The 12,773-nt window shown below is 43.7% G+C and overlaps 1 protein-coding gene across 1 annotated transcript in view; it reads right to left on the bottom strand.

Annotated features, from left to right (window-relative positions):
• LOC145348584 (uncharacterized) overlaps positions 1-12,773 on the bottom strand; it is a 151,422-nt gene that overhangs the window by 100,415 nt on the left and 38,234 nt on the right. The window contains exons 16-21 of the mRNA XM_080196772.1: positions 10,201-10,284; positions 8,968-9,039; positions 6,373-6,456; positions 5,140-5,211; positions 2,545-2,628; positions 1,312-1,383 (exon numbers count right to left, since the gene is read on the bottom strand). Of these exons, the coding sequence (XP_080052898.1) occupies positions 1,312-1,383; positions 2,545-2,628; positions 5,140-5,211; positions 6,373-6,456; positions 8,968-9,039; positions 10,201-10,284 (468 nt within the window). The remainder of the gene's footprint in view (positions 1-1,311; positions 1,384-2,544; positions 2,629-5,139; positions 5,212-6,372; positions 6,457-8,967; positions 9,040-10,200; positions 10,285-12,773) is intronic.

Raw genomic sequence — 12,773 nt, 5'->3', positions numbered from 1 at the left:
CATGACTTGTGTTGTGTTCAGTTTGAATTCAGTCAGGGTCACTTAGCATCTGGCAACATTACAACTTTAGTTCAAACAGGCACAAAGAATTGAAATCAAGAGGCAAGTTCAGAGTGGCTGCCATCGATATCAAGGAACCCAGGAAATACTGGAATCAATGGGAAATCAGGGGTAAAACTCTCTTTTGGCTGGACTTGTAACCAGCAGAAAGGTTGTGCTTGTTAGAGGTCTGTCAGTTCAGTCCTAGGACATCACTGCGTGAGTTCCTCAGAAGAGTGCGTGTCTTCGGCCCAGCCATCTTCAACTACTTCATTCAATGACCTTCTCCCCATAAGATCAGAAGTGGGCATCAGTGGACTTCAGGGACAATAGCAGTTCAAGAAGGCAGCTCACCACCATCTTCTGGAAGGCAAATAGGGATGGGCAATAAATGCCGGCCCAGGTGGTGACACCCACATCCCATGTATGGATAAAAAAGTAGCCCATTACTCGCTACCTCCACAGGCATTTTGCCCAAGCCAACCATGCCCACCACTTGGGGAAATCACCGGGTAAATCCTGGCCTATTCTGGAGGCAACCTCAGCAATGGAGACCAGTACCACTGAACGAGCAGTTCCTGAGGTGACATCCCAGTGATTAGACAGGCAGTCTGAGACCAGGCAACACCATTTATTGGATCAGGTTCATGAGAGCTGGCCACCCGCAGCAACATGTTGCCCTGGGTCCAAGGCCACTTCAGAACCAGCAGCAGGGCTTTGCCATCACTCACAAAATCTCCCCTTCTTTCTGACTCCTCCTGTCCTTTTCTGCCCCCCAAACCCCCAAAAAAGACACTCACAAAAAGTTAAAATCTACCTCTAGGAATAATGCAAAAATGTTACTACTCACAAATAATGCTTACATTAGCACTGCAATTAAGTTACTGTGAAATTCCCCTCATCATCATAGTCTTTCATCTGTTCGGGTCAATGCACCTAACCAGTACATCTTTCAGAATGTGGGAGGAAACCCACACAGACGCAAGGAGAAGGTACTAACTTCACACTGACAGTGACCCAAGCCAGGAATCGATCTGGGTCACTGGCGCTGTGAAGCAGCAGTGCTAACCACTGTGCTACTGTGCCAGGACCTCAGTCAGTTCCTCTCATGTGATTGCTGTGGTCTAGATGGTGTTTGCTGCACTATTACGTGCCTTCATGACCAAGTTCCTACATTACCTACAGGAACTGCTAAGCTCCCCAACCATTCACATTTACATTGTGGTGTTCTGAATTAAATGGAATTGCTGTCACACATCAGATTAAACTTACTTTCCAAGTACTGCAATGGTTCCTGGAGAAACACGATTTCCATTTCCCTCACCATTTGGAATGTCACTGTTTCTGCAGGTGCAATAGGTCACAAAGAAAAGTGATTTTAAACAAACGCTTGCATCCACAAGTGGCCATCATTTAAAAAAACAGGAGACTCTGGGATTCAATATTTCAACCTTTGATCAGCTTGTTTGCTTTAATGCATCATCTTTTGTTCTGTACTAATGTATTTTTCATTTAGAAATGTTGAGGAATAAGACAAATGCAGAGAGAGACAGTAATGTGATTGTTGTGGTCTGGAATAGTTTTCACTACACTATTATATGAAGCTGTTCCTCCATGATTCTTGCAGGAAGCGCCAGCAATTCCCTTTTACACAAATTCTGAATGAAGCACAGTTTAGTCAGATATTGGATCAAATTTCTGACTGAGTTGGTTTCTGAAGAACATGACTTTCTATCTTTCTCGCACTTTGGACTGTCAAAGTTTTTATGGCTGGGTCATAAAGCACATCATTTTAAGCAAGTACTTGCAATCAGAATTAAACCCATTAAACGCCTCCCACCCCCCACTTAAATTGAGGATGCAGTATTTCAAACCTTGATCAGCTGGTCACCCGCAGCAACATGCTGCCCTGCGTCCAAGGCCACTTCAGAACCTGCAGCAGGGCTTTGCCATCACTCACAAAATCTCCCCTTCTTTCTGTCTCCTCCTGTCCTTTTCTGCCTCCCATCCCCCCAAAAAAGACACTCATAAAAAGTTAAAAACTACCTCTAGGAATAATGCAAAAACATCATTACTCACAAATAAAGCTTACATTAGCACTGCAATTAAGTTACTGTGAAATTCCCCTTGTCATCATAGTCTTTCATCTGTTCGGGTCACTGCACCTAACCAGTACATCCTTCAGAATGTGGGAGGAAACCCACACAGACACAGGGAGAAAGTACAAACTTCGCACAGACAGTGACCCAAGCCAGGAATCGAACTGGGTCACTGGCACTGTGAAGCAGCAGCAGTGCCAACCCTTCCTTGTGCTACCGTGCCAGGATCTCAGTCAGTTCCTTTCAAGTGATTGCTGTGGTCTAGATGGTGTTTGCTGCACTATTACATGCCTTTATGAGCAAGTTCCTACATTACCTACAGGAACTGCTAGCTCCCCAACCATTCACATTTACATTGTGGTGTTCCGAAAGAAGAAACCGTTGTCGCACATCAGATTAAACTTACTGTCCGATGACTGCAATGGTTCCTGAAAAAACACGATTTCCATTTTCCTCACCATTTGCTCTGTCACAGTTTCTGTAGCTGCAACTGGTCACAAAGTAAAGTGATTTTAAACAAACGCTTGCATCCACAAGTGGCCATCATTTGAAAAACAGGAGACTCTGGGATTCAATATTTCAACCTTTGATCAGCTGGTTTGCACTAACACATCACCTTTTGTTCTGTACAATGTATTTTTTCATTTAGAAATGTTGAGGAATAAGACAAATGCAGAGAGAGTCAGTAATGTGATTGTTGTGGTCTGGAATGGTTTTCACTACACTATTATATGAAGCTGTCCCTACATGATTCTTACAGGAAGCGCAAGCAATTCCCGTTTACACAGATTCTGAATGAAGCAGAGTTTAGTCAGATATTGGATCAAATTTCTTGACTGAGTTGGTTTCTGAAGAACATGACTTTCTATCTTCCTTGCACTTTGGACTGTCAAAGTTTTCATGGCTTGGTCATAAAGCACGTCATTTTAAGCAAGTACTTGCAATCAGAATTAAACCCATTAAACTACCCCCCCACTTAAATTGAAGATGCAGTATTTCAAACCTTGATCAGCTGGCCTTGTCGAACAGGACACACATGGCCTGACAAATACCTCACTATTATAGTCAAGCTTAGGGGATCAACCCTAGTTGAAAGTAGTGTACAACAGGACAAGTCAGGAGAAGCATCAGGCTGAAGTAAAAATCTCACGTCAGTCTGGTGAAACTACAACACAGGGCTATTTGCTGCCCAATAACATAAACATCAAGGTGATAGACTGTGCATCAAGCTCTGCAGTCTTGCCACATCTAATCATGAATAGCAATGGACAATTAAAAAACTCACTGGAAGAGGCAAGTCCACAATTAACCCCATTCCCAGCACATCTGTGCAAAAGACAAAGCTGAAGCAGCATTTGCGATAATCTTTGCCCAGAAGACAGGCACCGATGACACAAGCATCATCGGTGCCTGTCTTCAGCAAATTTGATTTACTTTATGTAAAGAAACATCTGAAGTCACTGGTTACCTCAAAAAGTAATGACCCCAACAACATTACACCAATAGTATTGAAGATTTGTGCTTGAGAATTTGCTGTCCCAGTCCAACTACAACACCGGTATCTATCCAAAAACATGGAAATGTGCCCAGGTAGGTTCTGCACACAAAATGCAGCTCAGCAAATCATCACCTCATCAGTCTACTTTGAAGTGAAGTGATGGAAGGGGTCATCAACAGTTATGCTACACTGCATGACTTGTGTTGTGTTCAGTTTGAATTCAGTCAGGGTCACTTAGCATCTGGCAACATTACAACTTTAGTTCAAACAGGCACAAAGAATTGAAATCAAGAGGCAAGTTCAGAGTGGCTGCCATCGATATCAAGGAACCCAGGAAATACTGGAATCAATGGGAAATCAGGGGTAAAACTCTCTTTTGGCTGGACTTGTAACCAGCAGAAAGGTTGTGCTTGTTAGAGGTCTGTCAGTTCAGTCCTAGGACATCACTGCGTGAGTTCCTCAGAAGAGTGCGTGTCTTCGGCCCAGCCATCTTCAACTACTTCATTCAATGACCTTCTCCCCATAAGATCAGAAGTGGGCATCAGTGGACTTCAGGGACAATAGCAGTTCAAGAAGGCAGCTCACCACCATCTTCTGGAAGGCAAATAGGGATGGGCAATAAATGCCGGCCCAGGTGGTGACACCCACATCCCATGTATGGATAAAAAAGTAGCCCATTACTCGCTACCTCCACAGGCATTTTGCCCAAGCCAACCATGCCCACCACTTGGGGAAATCACCGGGTAAATCCTGGCCTATTCTGGAGGCAACCTCAGCAATGGAGACCAGTACCACTGAACGAGCAGTTCCTGAGGTGACATCCCAGTGATTAGACAGGCAGTCTGAGACCAGGCAACACCATTTATTGGATCAGGTTCATGAGAGCTGGCCACCCGCAGCAACATGTTGCCCTGGGTCCAAGGCCACTTCAGAACCAGCAGCAGGGCTTTGCCATCACTCACAAAATCTCCCCTTCTTTCTGACTCCTCCTGTCCTTTTCTGCCCCCCAAACCCCCAAAAAAGACACTCACAAAAAGTTAAAATCTACCTCTAGGAATAATGCAAAAATGTTACTACTCACAAATAATGCTTACATTAGCACTGCAATTAAGTTACTGTGAAATTCCCCTCATCATCATAGTCTTTCATCTGTTCGGGTCAATGCACCTAACCAGTACATCTTTCAGAATGTGGGAGGAAACCCACACAGACGCAAGGAGAAGGTACTAACTTCACACTGACAGTGACCCAAGCCAGGAATCGATCTGGGTCACTGGCGCTGTGAAGCAGCAGTGCTAACCACTGTGCTACTGTGCCAGGACCTCAGTCAGTTCCTCTCATGTGATTGCTGTGGTCTAGATGGTGTTTGCTGCACTATTACGTGCCTTCATGACCAAGTTCCTACATTACCTACAGGAACTGCTAAGCTCCCCAACCATTCACATTTACATTGTGGTGTTCTGAATTAAATGGAATTGCTGTCACACATCAGATTAAACTTACTTTCCAAGTACTGCAATGGTTCCTGGAGAAACACGATTTCCATTTCCCTCACCATTTGGAATGTCACTGTTTCTGCAGGTGCAATAGGTCACAAAGAAAAGTGATTTTAAACAAACGCTTGCATCCACAAGTGGCCATCATTTAAAAAAACAGGAGACTCTGGGATTCAATATTTCAACCTTTGATCAGCTTGTTTGCTTTAATGCATCATCTTTTGTTCTGTACTAATGTATTTTTCATTTAGAAATGTTGAGGAATAAGACAAATGCAGAGAGAGACAGTAATGTGATTGTTGTGGTCTGGAATAGTTTTCACTACACTATTATATGAAGCTGTTCCTCCATGATTCTTGCAGGAAGCGCCAGCAATTCCCTTTTACACAAATTCTGAATGAAGCACAGTTTAGTCAGATATTGGATCAAATTTCTGACTGAGTTGGTTTCTGAAGAACATGACTTTCTATCTTTCTCGCACTTTGGACTGTCAAAGTTTTTATGGCTGGGTCATAAAGCACATCATTTTAAGCAAGTACTTGCAATCAGAATTAAACCCATTAAACGCCTCCCACCCCCCACTTAAATTGAGGATGCAGTATTTCAAACCTTGATCAGCTGGTCACCCGCAGCAACATGCTGCCCTGCGTCCAAGGCCACTTCAGAACCTGCAGCAGGGCTTTGCCATCACTCACAAAATCTCCCCTTCTTTCTGTCTCCTCCTGTCCTTTTCTGCCTCCCATCCCCCCAAAAAAGACACTCATAAAAAGTTAAAAACTACCTCTAGGAATAATGCAAAAACATCATTACTCACAAATAAAGCTTACATTAGCACTGCAATTAAGTTACTGTGAAATTCCCCTTGTCATCATAGTCTTTCATCTGTTCGGGTCACTGCACCTAACCAGTACATCCTTCAGAATGTGGGAGGAAACCCACACAGACACAGGGAGAAAGTACAAACTTCGCACAGACAGTGACCCAAGCCAGGAATCGAACTGGGTCACTGGCACTGTGAAGCAGCAGCAGTGCCAACCCTTCCTTGTGCTACCGTGCCAGGATCTCAGTCAGTTCCTTTCAAGTGATTGCTGTGGTCTAGATGGTGTTTGCTGCACTATTACATGCCTTTATGAGCAAGTTCCTACATTACCTACAGGAACTGCTAGCTCCCCAACCATTCACATTTACATTGTGGTGTTCCGAAAGAAGAAACCGTTGTCGCACATCAGATTAAACTTACTGTCCGATGACTGCAATGGTTCCTGAAAAAACACGATTTCCATTTTCCTCACCATTTGCTCTGTCACAGTTTCTGTAGCTGCAACTGGTCACAAAGTAAAGTGATTTTAAACAAACGCTTGCATCCACAAGTGGCCATCATTTGAAAAACAGGAGACTCTGGGATTCAATATTTCAACCTTTGATCAGCTGGTTTGCACTAACACATCACCTTTTGTTCTGTACAATGTATTTTTTCATTTAGAAATGTTGAGGAATAAGACAAATGCAGAGAGAGTCAGTAATGTGATTGTTGTGGTCTGGAATGGTTTTCACTACACTATTATATGAAGCTGTCCCTACATGATTCTTACAGGAAGCGCAAGCAATTCCCGTTTACACAGATTCTGAATGAAGCAGAGTTTAGTCAGATATTGGATCAAATTTCTTGACTGAGTTGGTTTCTGAAGAACATGACTTTCTATCTTCCTTGCACTTTGGACTGTCAAAGTTTTCATGGCTTGGTCATAAAGCACGTCATTTTAAGCAAGTACTTGCAATCAGAATTAAACCCATTAAACTACCCCCCCACTTAAATTGAAGATGCAGTATTTCAAACCTTGATCAGCTGGCCTTGTCGAACAGGACACACATGGCCTGACAAATACCTCACTATTATAGTCAAGCTTAGGGGATCAACCCTAGTTGAAAGTAGTGTACAACAGGACAAGTCAGGAGAAGCATCAGGCTGAAGTAAAAATCTCACGTCAGTCTGGTGAAACTACAACACAGGGCTATTTGCTGCCCAATAACGTAAACATCAAGGTGATAGACTGTGCATCAAGCTCTGCAGTCTTGCCACATCTAATCATGAATAGCAATGGACAATTAAAAAACTCACTGGAAGAGGCAAGTCCACAATTAACCCCATTCCCAGCACATCTGTGCAAAAGACAAAGCTGAAGCAGCATTTGCGATAATCTTTGCCCAGAAGACAGGCACCGATGACACAAGCATCATCGGTGCCTGTCTTCAGCAAATTTGATTTACTTTATGTAAAGAAACATCTGAAGTCACTGGTTACCTCAAAAAGTAATGACCCCAACAACATTACACCAATAGTATTGAAGATTTGTGCTTGAGAATTTGCTGTCCCAGTCCAACTACAACACCGGTATCTACCCAAAAACATGGAAATGTGCCCAGGTAGGTTCTGCACACAAAATGCAGCTCAGCAAATCATCACCTCATCAGTCTACTTTGAAGTGAAGTGATGGAAGGGGTCATCAACAGTTATGCTACACTGCATGACTTGTGTTGTGTTCAGTTTGAATTCAGTCAGGGTCACTTAGCATCTGGCAACATTACAACTTTAGTTCAAACAGGCACAAAGAATTGAAATCAAGAGGCAAGTTCAGAGTGGCTGCCATCGATATCAAGGAACCCAGGAAATACTGGAATCAATGGGAAATCAGGGGTAAAACTCTCTTTTGGCTGGACTTGTAACCAGCAGAAAGGTTGTGCTTGTTAGAGGTCTGTCAGTTCAGTCCTAGGACATCACTGCGTGAGTTCCTCAGAAGAGTGCGTGTCTTCGGCCCAGCCATCTTCAACTACTTCATTCAATGACCTTCTCCCCATAAGATCAGAAGTGGGCATCAGTGGACTTCAGGGACAATAGCAGTTCAAGAAGGCAGCTCACCACCATCTTCTGGAAGGCAAATAGGGATGGGCAATAAATGCCGGCCCAGGTGGTGACACCCACATCCCATGTATGGATAAAAAAGTAGCCCATTACTCGCTACCTCCACAGGCATTTTGCCCAAGCCAACCATGCCCACCACTTGGGGAAATCACCGGGTAAATCCTGGCCTATTCTGGAGGCAACCTCAGCAATGGAGACCAGTACCACTGAACGAGCAGTTCCTGAGGTGACATCCCAGTGATTAGACAGGCAGTCTGAGACCAGGCAACACCATTTATTGGATCAGGTTCATGAGAGCTGGCCACCCGCAGCAACATGTTGCCCTGGGTCCAAGGCCACTTCAGAACCAGCAGCAGGGCTTTGCCATCACTCACAAAATCTCCCCTTCTTTCTGACTCCTCTTATCCTTTTCTGCCCCCCAAACCCCCAAAAAAGACACTCACAAAAAGTTAAAATCTACCTCTAGGAATAATGCAAAAATGTTACTACTCACAAATAATGCTTACATTAGCACTGCAATTAAGTTACTGTGAAATTCCCCTCATCATCATAGTCTTTCATCTGTTCGGGTCAATGCACCTAACCAGTACATCTTTCAGAATGTGGGAGGAAACCCACACAGACGCAAGGAGAAGGTACTAACTTCACACTGACAGTGACCCAAGCCAGGAATCGATCTGGGTCACTGGCGCTGTGAAGCAGCAGTGCTAACCACTGTGCTACTGTGCCAGGACCTCAGTCAGTTCCTCTCATGTGATTGCTGTGGTCTAGATGGTGTTTGCTGCACTATTACGTGCCTTCATGACCAAGTTCCTACATTACCTACAGGAACTGCTAAGCTCCCCAACCATTCACATTTACATTGTGGTGTTCTGAATTAAATGGAATTGCTGTCACACATCAGATTAAACTTACTTTCCAAGTACTGCAATGGTTCCTGGAGAAACACGATTTCCATTTCCCTCACCATTTGGAATGTCACTGTTTCTGCAGGTGCAATAGGTCACAAAGAAAAGTGATTTTAAACAAACGCTTGCATCCACAAGTGGCCATCATTTAAAAAAACAGGAGACTCTGGGATTCAATATTTCAACCTTTGATCAGCTTGTTTGCTTTAATGCATCATCTTTTGTTCTGTACTAATGTATTTTTCATTTAGAAATGTTGAGGAATAAGACAAATGCAGAGAGAGACAGTAATGTGATTGTTGTGGTCTGGAATAGTTTTCACTACACTATTATATGAAGCTGTTCCTCCATGATTCTTGCAGGAAGCGCCAGCAATTCCCTTTTACACAAATTCTGAATGAAGCACAGTTTAGTCAGATATTGGATCAAATTTCTGACTGAGTTGGTTTCTGAAGAACATGACTTTCTATCTTTCTCGCACTTTGGACTGTCAAAGTTTTTATGGCTGGGTCATAAAGCACATCATTTTAAGCAAGTACTTGCAATCAGAATTAAACCCATTAAACGCCTCCCACCCCCCACTTAAATTGAGGATGCAGTATTTCAAACCTTGATCAGCTGGTCACCCGCAGCAACATGCTGCCCTGCGTCCAAGGCCACTTCAGAACCTGCAGCAGGGCTTTGCCATCACTCACAAAATCTCCCCTTCTTTCTGTCTCCTCCTGTCCTTTTCTGCCTCCCATCCCCCCAAAAAAGACACTCATAAAAAGTTAAAAACTACCTCTAGGAATAATGCAAAAACATCATTACTCACAAATAAAGCTTACATTAGCACTGCAATTAAGTTACTGTGAAATTCCCCTTGTCATCATAGTCTTTCATCTGTTCGGGTCACTGCACCTAACCAGTACATCCTTCAGAATGTGGGAGGAAACCCACACAGACACAGGGAGAAAGTACAAACTTCGCACAGACAGTGACCCAAGCCAGGAATCGAACTGGGTCACTGGCACTGTGAAGCAGCAGCAGTGCCAACCCTTCCTTGTGCTACCGTGCCAGGATCTCAGTCAGTTCCTTTCAAGTGATTGCTGTGGTCTAGATGGTGTTTGCTGCACTATTACATGCCTTTATGAGCAAGTTCCTACATTACCTACAGGAACTGCTAGCTCCCCAACCATTCACATTTACATTGTGGTGTTCCGAAAGAAGAAACCGTTGTCGCACATCAGATTAAACTTACTGTCCGATGACTGCAATGGTTCCTGAAAAAACACGATTTCCATTTTCCTCACCATTTGCTCTGTCACAGTTTCTGTAGCTGCAACTGGTCACAAAGTAAAGTGATTTTAAACAAACGCTTGCATCCACAAGTGGCCATCATTTGAAAAACAGGAGACTCTGGGATTCAATATTTCAACCTTTGATCAGCTGGTTTGCACTAACACATCACCTTTTGTTCTGTACAATGTATTTTTTCATTTAGAAATGTTGAGGAATAAGACAAATGCAGAGAGAGTCAGTAATGTGATTGTTGTGGTCTGGAATGGTTTTCACTACACTATTATATGAAGCTGTCCCTACATGATTCTTACAGGAAGCGCAAGCAATTCCCGTTTACACAGATTCTGAATGAAGCAGAGTTTAGTCAGATATTGGATCAAATTTCTTGACTGAGTTGGTTTCTGAAGAACATGACTTTCTATCTTCCTTGCACTTTGGACTGTCAAAGTTTTCATGGCTTGGTCATAAAGCACGTCATTTTAAGCAAGTACTTGCAATCAGAATTAAACCCATTAAACTACCCCCCCACTTAAATTGAAGATGCAGTATTTCAAACCTTGATCAGCTGGCCTTGTCGAACAGGACACACATGGCCTGACAAATACCTCACTATTATAGTCAAGCTTAGGGGATCAACCCTAGTTGAAAGTAGTGTACAACAGGACAAGTCAGGAGAAGCATCAGGCTGAAGTAAAAATCTCACGTCAGTCTGGTGAAACTACAACACAGGGCTATTTGCTGCCCAATAACGTAAACATCAAGGTGATAGACTGTGCATCAAGCTCTGCAGTCTTGCCACATCTAATCATGAATAGCAATGGACAATTAAAAAACTCACTGGAAGAGGCAAGTCCACAATTAACCCCATTCCCAGCACATCTGTGCAAAAGACAAAGCTGAAGCAGCATTTGCGATAATCTTTGCCCAGAAGACAGGCACCGATGACACAAGCATCATCGGTGCCTGTCTTCAGCAAATTTGATTTACTTTATGTAAAGAAACATCTGAAGTCACTGGTTACCTCAAAAAGTAATGACCCCAACAACATTACACCAATAGTATTGAAGATTTGTGCTTGAGAATTTGCTGTCCCAGTCCAACTACAACACCGGTATCTACCCAAAAACATGGAAATGTGCCCAGGTAGGTTCTGCACACAAAATGCAGCTCAGCAAATCATCACCTCATCAGTCTACTTTGAAGTGAAGTGATGGAAGGGGTCATCAACAGTTATGCTACACTGCATGACTTGTGTTGTGTTCAGTTTGAATTCAGTCAGGGTCACTTAGCATCTGGCAACATTACAACTTTAGTTCAAACAGGCACAAAGAATTGAAATCAAGAGGCAAGTTCAGAGTGGCTGCCATCGATATCAAGGAACCCAGGAAATACTGGAATCAATGGGAAATCAGGGGTAAAACTCTCTTTTGGCTGGACTTGTAACCAGCAGAAAGGTTGTGCTTGTTAGAGGTCTGTCAGTTCAGTCCTAGGACATCACTGCGTGAGTTCCTCAGAAGAGTGCGTGTCTTCGGCCCAGCCATCTTCAACTACTTCATTCAATGACCTTCTCCCCATAAGATCAGAAGTGGGCATCAGTGGACTTCAGGGACAATAGCAGTTCAAGAAGGCAGCTCACCACCATCTTCTGGAAGGCAAATAGGGATGGGCAATAAATGCCGGCCCAGGTGGTGACACCCACATCCCATGTATGGATAAAAAAGTAGCCCATTACTCGCTACCTCCACAGGCATTTTGCCCAAGCCAACCATGCCCACCACTTGGGGAAATCACCGGGTAAATCCTGGCCTATTCTGGAGGCAACCTCAGCAATGGAGACCAGTACCACTGAACGAGCAGTTCCTGAGGTGACATCCCAGTGATTAGACAGGCAGTCTGAGACCAGGCAACACCATTTATTGGATCAGGTTCATGAGAGCTGGCCACCCGCAGCAACATGTTGCCCTGGGTCCAAGGCCACTTCAGAACCAGCAGCAGGGCTTTGCCATCACTCACAAAATCTCCCCTTCTTTCTGACTCCTCCTATCCTTTTCTGCCCCCCAAACCCCCAAAAAAGACACTCACAAAAAGTTAAAATCTACCTCTAGGAATAATGCAAAAATGTTACTACTCACAAATAATGCTTACATTAGCACTGCAATTAAGTTACTGTGAAATTCCCCTCATCATCATAGTCTTTCATCTGTTCGGGTCAATGCACCTAACCAGTACATCTTTCAGAATGTGGGAGGAAACCCACACAGACGCAAGGAGAAGGTACTAACTTCACACTGACAGTGACCCAAGCCAGGAATCGATCTGGGTCACTGGCGCTGTGAAGCAGCAGTGCTAACCACTGTGCTACTGTGCCAGGACCTCAGTCAGTTCCTCTCATGTGATTGCTGTGGTCTAGATGGTGTTTGCTGCACTATTACGTGCCTTCATGACCAAGTTCCTACATTACCTACAGGAACTGCTAAGCTCCCCAACCATTCACATTTACATTGTGGTGTTCTGAATTAAATGGAATTGCTG

This window comes from Carcharhinus amblyrhynchos, chromosome 9, assembly GCF_965287045.1.
Source record: "Carcharhinus amblyrhynchos chromosome 9, sCarAmb.v2.hapA, whole genome shotgun sequence".
Taxonomy (NCBI): domain Eukaryota; kingdom Metazoa; phylum Chordata; class Chondrichthyes; order Carcharhiniformes; family Carcharhinidae; genus Carcharhinus; species Carcharhinus amblyrhynchos.
The sequence above is the reverse complement of the archived record's forward strand: the minus strand, read 5'-3'. Positions and strand labels throughout refer to the sequence as shown.